This window comes from Pseudorca crassidens, chromosome 8 (genome assembly GCF_039906515.1).
Source record: "Pseudorca crassidens isolate mPseCra1 chromosome 8, mPseCra1.hap1, whole genome shotgun sequence".
Classification (NCBI taxonomy): domain Eukaryota; kingdom Metazoa; phylum Chordata; class Mammalia; order Artiodactyla; family Delphinidae; genus Pseudorca; species Pseudorca crassidens.
In genome coordinates, this window is record NC_090303.1 from 100,310,959 (window position 1) to 100,324,394 (window position 13,436).

Consider the following 13,436-nt stretch of genomic DNA (forward strand, 5'->3'; position numbering starts at 1 on the left):
TTGGTTTCATCCATTTTATTGTCAAGGAAATTAACAGCCCGAAGGGGTTCCCCAGGTCCGCGCTCCTCCCCTGGGGCCCCGGGGAAACGCGGCAGCCAGCGACCTGGTCTCACTACCCCGCGTCCTTGGGAGGAGGGGCGAAGGGAGAGGGGGGCTCACAGCAAAGGGGCTCAGAGGCGCCCCGTCCCCGCCCGCCGGGCTCGGGCGGGGCGACGGGGCGGCCCGCGCGCTCACTCGCCCGTGTGGGTCCGCAGGTGGTACTTGAGCGACTGCTTGTAGCGGAAGCACTTGGCGCAGTGCGTGCAGGGGTAGGGCCGCTCGCCGGTGTGCGCGCGCTGGTGCTCCAGCAGGTGGTGCTTCTGCGTGAAGCGCTTGCCGCACTCGGCGCAGTGGTAGGGCCGCTCGCCTGTGTGGATGCGCCGGTGCTCCAGCAGGTGGTGCTTGCGGATGAAGCTCTTGCCGCACTCGGGGCAGGCGTGCGGCCGCTCGCGCGAGTGCACGCGGCAGTGGTTGGTGAGCTTGGACTTCTCGCTGAAGCTCTTCTCGCACTCGGGGCACTTGAAGGGCCGCTCGCCCGTGTGAGTCCGCTGGTGGCGCAGCAGGTGCGACGGGCGGCTGAAGCTCTTGCCACACAGGCTGCAGATGAAGGAGACCTCGTGCTTGCCCGCGTGCACGCGCTGGTGGATGACCAGGCTGATGTGCAGGCGGAAGCTCTTCTTGCACTCGGGGCACGTGTAGGGCCGCTCGCCCGTGTGCGTGATCTGGTGCTTGGTGAGGCTGGACTTGTGGCTGAAGCTGCTGTCGCACTCGGGACACTTGTAGGGCTTGGGGCCGCCGCCGCCGCTGCCCGAGCTGGGCGACTTGGGGCGCGGCTTGAGCGCGTGCTTGGGGGCGAAGCCGGGCCCGCGCTCGGGCGAGGCGTAGCCGCCGCGGACGCGGTGGATGCGCTGATGCAGCGTGAGCTGCTGCTTGTGCCGGAAGCTGACCTCGCACTCGGCGCACTCGTACGGCCCCTCCTTGATGTGGTTGCGCTGGTGGATGACGAGGTTGATCTTCAGCCGAAAGCTCTTACCGCACTCCATGCACGTGAAGGGCCGCTCGCCGCGGCGGTTCCGCTGCTGCTGGCTGGCCGCGCCCCGGTTCTCGCCCGGGTGCCGCTCGCCGTGCGACGGGGGCGCCAGCCTCTTCACCGCCGGGTTCCCCAGCTGCAGCGGCGGGGGGCTCTCCTCGCCCTCGGGGGACAGCTCCCCGGGCAGGGGCGGCGGGTACATGCCGGCCTCGTACCTCCCGGACAGCTGCCCGAGGGGCTGCAGGCGCTGCGGCAGCTCGTCCTCGTCGTCCTCGTCGTCTTCGTCGTCCTGCTCCTCTGTCTTGATCACGATGCCCTCTGCTCCGGGGACGCACGGCGGGGGGAGAGAGAGACAAGATGCCGTTAGGTGTTGCCTGACGCCCCTAACCCGGAGGAGGTAAGCCCCGCTTCGCCCTCGCCCGCGGCACTGCGTGGGCATCGTCCACCCCACGGCCTGCTTTCGGGAAAACGCAGCTCCCCGCTCCTGCGGCCCAGGGAAGACGGGCCGGCTGCGGCGCCTGGCTCAGGAAGGAGCCCAGGCCTAAAACGGGCCAGTCGGAGACCTGCCTTGGAATTTCATGCAGAGGAAGCAGGGACGATGGCATCCTCGTGGTGGGACGCGGGCGCTGCGTGTGCCCATCGCCCGACGCCGCTGGCGGGCAGGGACTGGCAGGAAAGAAGGCACGTAGACGCAGAACCCTCCGGAGAGGCAGCGGGTCCAGGGCGCCTGAGGTTGGCATACCCGAGGACCTACCAGCTCTCCAAGCCGATAAACACCCCTTTCTTACTTAAGCCACTTGAGGATTGGCTTTCTACCGCCAGAGTCAAAAGGGTCTTGACTCATCAAGTTCCCAACCTCGTCCCCCTCTGTGGTCTCGCCTCCCTGAACTCTGCTCAGCCTCGCTGGTCTCCTTTCCTGGACGCGCCTGGAGAGTTCTCCTCAGGTGTCTTTACTGACCCTCCACCGTGTCTCCAAATCGTGCCCATTACTTAACACCCCGCTCCAATCCTGTCTCCTCCTGAAAACGTTGCTTGACCATCCCGACCTGCATCCCTCAGGCCCCCCTGAGCTGCTAGCACGTGCAGGGCGCCTCCCCGAGACTTTAAGAACCCCGCCTCCTGACGGGGCACCTCACCTGCACAGGTGGATGACTCACCTGCACAGACTCTACCAGCCCTGACCCTGAAGCTGGGGTGGGGGGTTTCCTCTGCCTTTGCCACAAGCTCAGGTGTGCAACGCCCCACACGCGGTGAGTGTTCCACGAACATCCCAAATGGTGGATGTCCTCCTCCGCCACCGGCCCTCCACCCTCTAGCCTGGCCCTTTAGGACCTAAGATGCTGGCCGTTCTACAGGGTCCCTGGAGAAGTCCGAGAGAAAAGGAGAGGCCTCCAGCACCTATTTGAATTTTCTCAGGTGCCTTGAACTCACCTGGCCCTCCCTAAACACTTAATTGGGGAGCTCTATTTTTAGTCGCCGACTTTGTGTGACATGAGAAAGTCATTCACTTTTGAGTCCACCTGTGAGATGGAAGATGCAATACCGTAGTAGTCTGCATCTGCAGAATTCTCAAAAGCAAACAAATGAGAACTTTTTCAAAGCACCTCACACCTATGCTCTCTCATGCTCACAATATCTTATGGGAGACGTCAAGCAAGAATTATCCCCATTTCACAGACTTGGGGCATCCGAGCTTGGCACTATCAAGTAATGTCTCCAAATAAATAAAGTCAGACCTTTTCAGAGCTTGCAATTTAAGGACCAGCTAGTCTGTCCCCTCAACTGATAAGGAAACTGAAGCTGGCAGTGTTCGTGACCTGGCCAAGGTCTTCAAGTTTGTCAGTGACCGCTAGGCCACAGCACTTCTAGCTACTCCTCTGAACCCAGTTAAGTGGCAGTGTTAAAATCAGAACACAGGTGTGCCAAGTCCCAGCTCAGGCCTCCCGTCGTAAGACAATGCTGCCTCGGTCCTGTCAGGACTCTCAGCAGGAAGTGACCCAGAACATCCCTGGAACACGAGGCTTAAAAGATCAGGAAGGAGGAAGCAGCTTCAGAGGTTGGTAACTCATTGCCCTGGTGTTTAGCCTGAAAATAGGGTTGTTTATGAAAGGCAGAGGGGGAAGTATGGGCCTTGGAAGATTTAAACTCTCCTTGAGTTTCCAAGTTGTTTTTTCTTAATGAAATAAGAATGAAACAGTTGGCCCTAAAATTCAGGTCTCGAAATCCCACAAAAAGCTTACAGTATTACTAAATGGTACTAACAGAATTAATGGGAGTGTTCAAAGGGCAATCTGGAATTGCTCTTATGAAGCTCCCATTCAACGAATTCTCACAACTTGCCTTGTGTCTTTCACTATTCTCTAATGAAAGACAACACGGTATATTAAGATTTCTCGAATATCATGCAATTATTTAAATATAAGCAGTTAGGTACACATCTTTTGACCAAGAACAATGTCCATATTTTATGTGCAAAAAAGCAAACTGCAAGGGTTAAAATAAAATGAAAAAAAAATTTTTAAATCATCAAAATAATACTTTTAAAAACCTAAATAAAATGGATGTGGATACATTTCTAAGTATAAATAATATAGTAACTGATATGATGGCTAATGACTCTCTTGCACATAAACATACAAAAACCAAAACCCAAGTGGGTTCTACCAAATTTTCAAGGAGCACGCAGAATTCCTATCTTACACACTATTTTTAGGATACAGAAAAAAGGAGCAAAAGCTTCCCAGTTCCTTTGATAAGTCTAGTATAATCTTAATGATGATTCCCGAAAAGTTCAGGTTCACTTCATTTATGAATATAGTTGTAAAATTCCTGAATAAAATAGCGGCTAAGTCTAGTAGTGTATTTAAAAAAATACACCACAATGATCAGACAGGGCTTTTCTCCGGCCTGCGAGGATGGTTTAGCATCAGAAAACTGACCACAAAAGATGTCCTGGCCGTGCTGCTGCAAGGCCGCTTCCTCACTGTTTCCTTGTCCTCCCAGGGAGCAAGGATGTGCAGAATGGTGACCCTGAGGCCTTGCGATTAAACAAAAATGATGCCTAGATTCTACCAGAGAAAGCAGCCTCGGCCATTTACAAAGATGTGCTCTTCAAGGGTGGAAATCTTCAAGCCAGTTGAGGCTTCCAGTGTGACAAGGGAATGACCAAGGACACGTCAGGAGATGGAAGTTCTAGCATTGCCACTAGTGTGGGACCTTCTCTGCCTGTAGAGGGAGGGGGCCGGAGAGATGATCTCCGCCAGCCCCTGATGTCCTCATCTGACCTGGTCTTTGGCTGTTAACACCCTCTTTCCTTGCCGGGAGACGGATGCTTTTAAATCCCGAGGCAGGGAAGCTGTACCTAAGGCCATGGTCGGTTCTGTCACACCTGCTGAGCCCTCAGTGTCACAGTACCTCTCTAAAGGAGACCACAGCTTCCCCACAGGCACCAGCCCCCCACTCACCCGCGCAGTTTCTCTGCTGTGCCAGCATCTGCTTGAGCTCACTGAACTCGCCTGAGCTCTCCGTGGACGCCTCCAGCGGGTTTTCCGGCTCCTGCATGTCCAGGTCCGGCTGCTCGCCGCACGGGTCCCCCAGCTCCGAGTCCTGGAAGCCATGCTCCTCCACCTGGCCCATCAGGGGCTCCGGCGTCTCCAGACTCTCAGAGCCCTCGTCGTTGGTCTGCACCTCGATCTTAATCACGATGCCGTCGTGAGCTGAGAAGGTGGGGGCAGGGTGGGGGGAGGGCAAAAGAATCCAGAACATGTTCATTCCACCTGCCCAGGGTTTTGTGGCCCTAGAATTTATATTTCCAAAATTCTTATTTTAGAGACCCTGAAGAAACATCCTGGGTTGGCAGTGAGTAGGCACGGACACTGTGTAGCCTTGAATATGAACTGCAGTCAAGTTAAAAGAGACGCAGGTTTGTTTCCATGACCCCCTATAATTTTAAAATAAGGCTTTCTTTTAGAAAGAGATCCTAATTCCCTTTCCAAGGTTAGGTCAGCCAAAGGCAACAGTTTCTCTGTCTCCCCCTCAACCAGGCTAATAAAGAAAAGGCTAATCATCTGGTCTCCCCGCACACCTTTTCCACACTTCCCCACCAGGTGTCCTACAGATCAGAGGCCCCCAGCCCCTTCCTGGCCCCCGTTTACAGGCATAAGAGGGGCTGCAGGGTTAGTTTTTCGTTAAACAGCATCTGATTACGCACATGGCCCTGACATTTTTTTTTTTTAATCTGCCTGTACATCTGTAGGTTAATTTCAAATGTCGTTACACACATAGGCATCACTTTCAATAAACAGGATTCTAGCGCACATTTTTGTTCTTTAGTGCAGTATTTTTTCCCCTTTTAACTTGCCTCACTCCCCACTCGACAGGTGCGACCTTCCCAGGTAATCCCCGTAACTGCCCCCACACTCTTCTCTATGCTTATGTAGTGATTTACCACAGCACGTTTACATCTATGTTTTTCCTTTCTGGCCATTACAGGTTTAAAAAAAATAAAACTGCCTTATACATAATCCTCTGTTGCTTTTCTCACCCAAATATTGTGTAGAAATCCCCTCACACCGATTTCTGTAGGCTAACGCGTTCCTTTTCAAAGCTGCGTGCATTCCATGGTGAGGATAATACAGCAACGTGCTCCACCATTTCCTCATTGACAACATTCACTTTCCGCTGCCAGGCTTTTGCCATGAACAACACTGCCATAAACATGTGTTTATATCTCTAACCATAAAATAGTGCTTTTATTTTTATGAGAGTCCCAGGAGTGGGACTGCAGGGTAAAAAATTTAAAATATTTTAGATTCTGACAGGTGTCATCAGACTGCTTTCCCACAGGCTGGGACTATTCACATTTCTACCAGCCCTTTTCCCCACGTGCCTGCTGGCAAGACACCACTGCTCTTTTTAATATTCCTCAGTCTGATGGGTATAAAGTGATAACTTACTGATACTTCAATTCTACTTCCCTGACGAGGGTAATTTGAATATCATTTCTTTTATTTATTGGCCTTTTAGAGTTGATTCTATGTGAACTCTGTTCTGTCAATTGGTCAGAGTCCTTTGATTTCCTGTATTAAAGATAACCCATTTTCTCTTACTGGCATTTCAAATATCTCCCCCAAATCTATCATTTGTCTCTGTGTTACCTTTTATCATATAACTTTCCTAAAGTTTTCATCTTGTCAAATATGTCCCTCTTTCTTACGGCTCCTGGGTTTTCTTAGTTAAGAGGGTCTCCTCTGGTCCTAGATGGTTCATCTGATCGCCTAGATTTTATTCCCAGGTTTTTATGGTTTTCTTTTTTACATTTAGCTCTTTATTCCACCTGAAATTTCTTTTTATCTTGTGTATAGTGTGAGGTAGGGGTCAACTTTATTTTCTTGCATCTGGGCAGAGCTGTGCTAGCATAAAGCCCCTTAAAGGTTGAAACTCACTGTTAAGGAAATTATAAACATATATGCATGAACATATTCATTCATCCTTTGAATGTTTATTCAATAGCTATTTATTGAGCACCACCTATGTGCCACGCATGTTCTAATGGTGGGACACATCAGTGAACAAAACATAGCTCCCTGCTCTCCTACATCTCACATAAGGCAGTAAACATAGTTAATAAATTATATATATAATATATATTATTTATTATATATAATAAATTATATGGTATGTTAGAAGGTGATTAAGTGCTGTGGAAAAAGGAAAAGGCACCAGGAACCCAGTGAACGAAGCCCCTCACTGTCCTTCACCGTATCCACTTGTCCCGCCCACACTAAAGTGAACGTTGCCCAGAAAGCAGACCGCCCAGTCATGCTAGCAACTGATGCCACATGACCTAAAGCTGGGTTCTTTCGGATGCCTGGCAGTCCTTTAATTCCTCTCTGATCAGCCAAGTAATCGATTCCCAACAGCTGGGGAGCGGACCGCATACAAAGCAGCCCTAATGTCCCAGGTTGCACTCCGCACAGCCTCCCACGCAGACCGTGCCTACCTTCCCTCCAAGTTGACTCTCCAAAGACATCTTCATCCTATTCTCTGTCTTACAAAAAACATAAAGTCATCCACACTCAGGTCCTGGGTCTCCTCCTGCTCCAGCTCGACGTCATCCCCCTGCATCCCCTTCCTCCCGTGTCCCTCCTCCGGCCTCCTCTCTTCTGGGCTCTGCACGACATCCGCAACTATGACTCCAGCGTCGGAAAGATACCTTCCCTGACTTCACAACTCCTGAAGGTATTTTGCTTGCCTCCTCCCTAAGATAAGTTTTTAAAACCATGTACCCGTTTGCACCTTTTTGAATAAATAGACAAAATGCTTCAATCACTGCTAAGGATGTAATTTCTGGAGTACTGTAAATATTGGTATTTTAAAATAAACTCTTCCATTGCCATTTAATGTTGCCAATGGAATCTAAGAACCCTAGCAATTTAAAACCCACCATTATTCACTTAAAAAATACACGAACAAGTTCTTCTTTGATACTTGGAGTTTTAAGATCATCCCTTTTCACCATGGACTTCTATTTCCATTCCCACTTTACCCACAGAATTTTAGCCTAACAGACCATATTTATGCTTAGGTGCCTTCCTAATCAGCTCATCTACTGCACAGAAATGCGTATGTAAATGGAAAGATTAATTTTGCTTTCACTTCCAATAACCACAGGGTTCTAAGTGTTACTTGTCTGCCTGGCTTAAGTCATCCTTAGTTATTATTATTGTGGAATGAAAAATAATTATTCAAGATAGGAAACAAAAAACCTGTAGGAAATGGACCTCTTACAAGGATGCATAGGGACTTTTTCCCCGATTAGTTCATTTATCTGAGAATGAATATTCTTATTGCTGGAATCAGACAGCGTTCAGAATAAAATCTGCTCCTATCTTTCATTTTTATAAATATAACCATTGGAAGAGCTCATTTACATAGATCTGTAGCTGGGCTGGTGGGAGCTTTGTTACGGAATCATCACTCCATTCTCTGAACTTCTGAATTATAAATACTGCAAAAGCACATGGTTAACATATCATCAAAAATTGTTTTTAATGACCTATTAGCTGACAACTTAATTAGGTTCTCTTTCAATTTTGTCGAAAGCTAAGTATTCCAAACGATCTAACTTCCAAAAGGATTCGCCATCCAGGCCCCAGAGCCACCAATGTACTTCTGGTTCTGTCCCCCAACATTCTGGCTTGTCTCTTTGTTTCGTGAGCCAGAGGCCTTTTTATACATCAGAGAAACACTCCATAGTAAGGCAGGATGGGCAGGAGGTGCCTCCTCTTTTGTTCTCAGTGGTAGGAGACATGGGACATGGGACCAACACTAGAGGGGCCGCAGGTGTCGAGCGCCCTCACTGACACGCTTTATGAAGGACAACAGATGGGCAGAGACTTGGAAGCTGAACCCGCAAAGCCCTCTGTGTTGTGCCTTCTTGGAAAGTCTCTTGTACCCCGGGGAATGGGTACTGCAGCCTGAAGACCACTGCCTTCCCATCCTGACCTCTCCTCAAGACCCCCACTCCACCAGACGTCCCAGGCCGCTCCTAGCCCATCGTGAGCGTGCTCTTCTCTGACCCCCCAAGCACTCGTCTGCCCCTCTCTATGGCATCTAATTCTTTTGCCCTTGAAATGGGCATCGGTTACACCTTTTCGTGCCTCTCCCCCGCTTGTTACACAGCAGGGAAACCAGTGTTTCCCACCAAAAAGGTCTCTCTGCCCCAAACAACTTCTGACAACCAGAATGCATTCATAAGCAGTAATCTGTTCTCCCATTAAAAAAATTAATCAAAGACACGTACATTGTGGGAATATAGTTTATGACCAAAGGTAGCACTTCAAACCAGTGGGAAAAGGTTTAGGCAAATGAAGTGGAGACAGCTGGCTTCCTGACTAGAAGGAAAAAACCAAAAAAACCATCTTCACATATGTCACCTCAAAATAAATTACGGATGAATCAAAACTTTAGACATATATAATGAAATCATACTAGCATTAGAGAAAAGCACAGCTTTTTCCCCTCTCTCCTTCCTTCCTTCCTTTCTTTCGTTTTTTTTTTTTCTAAACAGCGTTGAGCTGAGGAACAGGCTACCCTGAGACCCTCTGGGACTTCAGAGATTCCTTCTGGAAGCTGTCTGGTCAGTCACACCAAATATATTAAATGTGCACAACACATATCAACTATAATCTTTTGGTGTAAATTTTTTGGAAAAAATTTTTTGTAGCTTTGCCTTGACACTGTTTGGTGATAAGAAACATTTAATTTGTGATAGGTTGTTAATCTCTGTAATCAAATCTCTTCATAAGAACTCTTCTGAGATGGGAAAAATCTCTCCTACAAATTGTTTTCAAACGTATTAAATGTTTGTGGACACTAAATTTAATAATTAATGAAGCTGGTATAATGTTATATTGGGAGACACAGTTAAACATTTAATTATTTACATTTTGTAATTTTCTGGAGCAAAAAATACCTTATTTCAGCTTTCAGATATTTTTATAGATTTTTGAAAAGCTCATAGGTCTATGGCCTGTGATCATAATGTTTACTGAATAAAAGAGGCCAAGTAAGTATTTCTACACTTGGTATGAAGCCCACCCACCATAAAGAAAATTTCTGGTAAATCTGAATACATAGGAACTTAAAATTAATAAATTGGAACACAAAAATTTTAAACAGCTATATCACAGATACACACAAAGGTAAACCATAAATTTGGAAACATATTTGCATACGTAAGACAGACTACAGCTAATATCCTTAATATTTAAAAAGCTTTTATAAATCAATAATAAAAAGATGAATAATCCAAAAGAACAATGGGCAAAGGATAATTCATAAATAAGACATACTGGTGACCAACAAATACGTGAAGATATGCTCAACATCACTCTTACAGAGTGCATGAAAACATCAAAATATTGTTTTTTCTACCCATCACTCCGGCAAATAATAAAAAGATAATACCACCTATTGGCATGGGTGTGGGGAAACAGGTTTTCTCATGTATAGATGAGGGTGTGTAAAGTGGCACAATCGTTTTGAAGGACATTTGCTCATATCTATTTAAGTTTTAAATGGGTATATCCTTTGACCCAGAAAGTCCACTTCTAAATAAGTTTCAGACGAGTACATGAAGATTTACTTATAAAGGATGTTTAATGAAGCACTGAAACTTGTGAAGACTCTAAATGCATATCAATGGGGGTTTGTTTAAAGTATGATATCAATATACAGAATACTACAGTCTGCTACTTAAAAAAGAGACTTACATGTTTTGACATGTAAAGATGTCAAAGATACTTTTGGAAAAAGCAAGTTCTAAACAATGTACTTCTATATTGTTTGAAGAAATTTTTTTAACAATGAGAAAGTATTATATAATTAAGGCTGTGTGTGTGTGTGTGTGTGTGTGTGCGTGTGCGTGTGCGACTATACGCACATAAATTGGAAGGAATAAGCTGTTGACTCTTCTCTCTCTCTCTCTTTTTTTTTTTTTGGCTACACCGTGCAGCCTGTGGGATCTTAGTTCCCCGACCAGGGATTGAACCGGGCCCTGGGCAGTGAAAGCGTGGAGTCCTAACTACTGGACCGCCAGGGAAGCCCCGATCTGTTGATTCTTAGGGGAGAATTATATGGGACTTTCACTTTCTCTGCATTTTTTCTTTTTGAATTACACTGACGCAACTTCAGAGTTTCATTGGAAAGTAAAAACCAGCGTGGCCACATTAACTTTCTCCACCAGCTCAAAGCACAGAAATGATGGCTGCCATGGGCTTTCCAACATTTTCATGGCTACACTTTCTGTTAGATTTTTTTAAACCTCGGTATATTAATTTTTAAAATCTTCTTTAAAAAGTTATATGTACACATAGGCCAGAGGGATGAAGGGTTCTTCAAACCTCATTTTTAAGAAGCTCCCCTCCACCCCCCAACCTGCTCCCCAGAGGCAATCACTTTCAATTCTTCTAGCTGATTCTTTTGTCACTTATATTCATAACTCTACATAACATAATGGCATTGCTACTCCTTGAGTTTTCAATTTTAAGCATAATCTACTGACTTCCAAGAGCTGGAGGTAAGGACCACCTCTTCCCCAACCATCCACATCTCTTCCAAATCCCTGATTTTTCCCAGCCTGTAATTCTGGTTGAATTAATGTTGGGTGTTTACATGATTGGATTATGTAAGTGTTATTTAAAATTGAACAATGTAGGGCTTCCCTGGTGGCGCAGTGGTTGGGAGTCCGCCTGCCGGTGCGGGGGACACGGGCTCGTGCCCCAGTCCGGGAGGATTCCGCACGCCGTGGAGCGGCTGGGCCCGTGGGCCATGGCCGCTGGGCCTGCGTGTCCGGAGCCTGTGCTCCACGGCGGGAGAGGCCGCAGCAGTGGGAGGCCCGCGTACCGCAAAAAAAAAAAAAAAAAAATTGAACCATGTAGCATACTATAAGTACTCTTCTATGCCTGTAAACCTATTTGCTTCCCCTGGAGCTAGTTTTCTTTTCTTTTGCTTAGCTTACTATTAATTACCACTAAGTCAGCTCCAGTGTCTCCCCCCACCCTGCTCTATAACTCTCCTCTCAGAACATCCAAACATAATGGGGATTCCTCGGTTTTACCTACTTGAAGAAAAATTTTCTGGAACCTCTGGTATGCTCCAGTGTGGACTGGTGCCTCCAGATCCACAGCTGTCTTTTGGGGATCCCCTTCGGCAGCACCCCAGGGATTCCTTCCCCTCTCTTGTGCTGGAGCTCCTTACACCTCTTTCTTGGTTTACTTCCTCATTTGGCAAAGTACCTGCCCCAGCTTGAGAAAGGGCGCATGGCAGACCTTGAACATCTCAGTATCTCGATTTCACTCTCATATTTAATTAGATTAGTCTGTCTAGATATCAAATTCTAGAATGTTAGAAAATATTTTCCAATTTTAAAATTTAAAGAATTTTAAAGGAATTATCCTACGGTCTTGTAGCTTCCAATACTGTTGAAAAGTCCAATGCCATTCTAATTCTTGTTCCTTTGTATGAACCTGGTCTTTCTCCCAGAAGTTTGTCAGATCTCCTGGGTCCTCAGTTGCGCTGAAATTTCTTGCTGAAGTATTTAAGGCTGGATCAATTTTCATCCACTGTTCTGGACAGTTGGCGGGCTCTTCGATCTGGAAAGCTGTCTTTAAGCGCTGGGAATTTTTCCTGAAGTCTTTCATCTCTAATTCCCTTCTCCCTGTTTTTGCGATTTTTTATCCCGATATTTCTATTATCTGGACATTAGACTTCCATCCTTTACTTTTCTTATTGTCTCCCTATTTTCTTTTTTGTCTTTTTGCTCTATTTTCTGGGCTGTGTATTCAACTTTATTTTCTAACAGTGCTACTGAGTTTTTAATTTGCATTATTATATTTTTAATTTCTAAGAGTTCCTTTCTATTTTTTTTTAGATAAGCATTATACTTTTGTCATGGATACATTCACTTCTTTTATCTCTCTAAGGAATATGAAAAAATGTATATTTTAAATGTATAACTATATATAAGTATTTAAACATATTTCCCCCACCCACCCCGTATGGTCTCTGTTTCCTTGAAATTTATTTTTTCTGCTTTTTGTCTCCTTTGTCTCTGTATATTAGAGGCTCTTCCCAAATGCCTTGTGGTTCTTGGTTGTCCATTTATATTAAAAGTTGAATAGTCAGAAGAGAATTGCAAGTTTGGTGCATTCAGGTAGGGCTCGGTTTCCCAGCAGGATTGTTTAGCTAGATCATCTCCCTGGGAAATCTCCTGGGCTGGCCCCAAGCATCTCCAGATAAGACTCTTCCAATATCCTGCCCTGAGAGTTTAATCTTGGATGTGAGCATCATTTTGGGATTCAGGTTAGGGAAGAAGGCTAGAGATCTCAACATCTCTGTCAAGCTTCACTCATTCCCTTGTTTTCAACATGGCACCCACCCCAATCACGCCTGGTGTCCACGTCCAGAAACCCTGTTGTTCACCATCTCCAGAGAATAAGCCTTGGTCACCTACCACGGTCGGGTGAGGCAATGGAGGGAAATGGCAGTGTTTAAAGGCCTCTTAAGATGTTTGACCAATGTTCTGTTTTTAGCCTCACCTTTACCCCCATTTCCAAAGACACCTGGAACCTCTGGTACTGCTAGTTCCCGAGTCTTGAGCAGGGATGGGGGTGGAGTGCAAACTGGGTTTCTTCCCTAACACCAATTTTGGATTCTGCTTTCTCAATCAGCGATCACCCAGCCATCTGCTCTCAGCCTTCCAAAACTTAGCTGCCGTTGTCTCCTTGTCCGTTCCTTTTAAAAAAAGTCCCTTCGCTCTCGTTTTAGAAGGACTTGGGGAGGTGGGAGTAAACACACGGTCAAT

The 13,436-nt window shown here is 46.5% G+C and overlaps 1 protein-coding gene across 3 annotated transcripts in view; it reads right to left on the reverse strand.

The window, feature by feature from the left end:
* Nucleotides 1-13,436, reverse strand: part of ZNF777 (zinc finger protein 777) — a 26,809-nt gene continuing 13,373 nt past the window's right edge. For all 3 annotated transcript variants that reach the window (XM_067747321.1, XM_067747320.1, XM_067747323.1), the window contains exons 5-6: nt 4,534-4,785; nt 1-1,387 (exon numbers count right to left, since the gene is read on the reverse strand). In XM_067747321.1, coding sequence (XP_067603422.1) covers nt 231-1,387; nt 4,534-4,785 — 1,409 coding nt within the window. In that variant the 3' untranslated portion in view covers nt 1-230. The remainder of the gene's footprint in view (nt 1,388-4,533; nt 4,786-13,436) is intronic.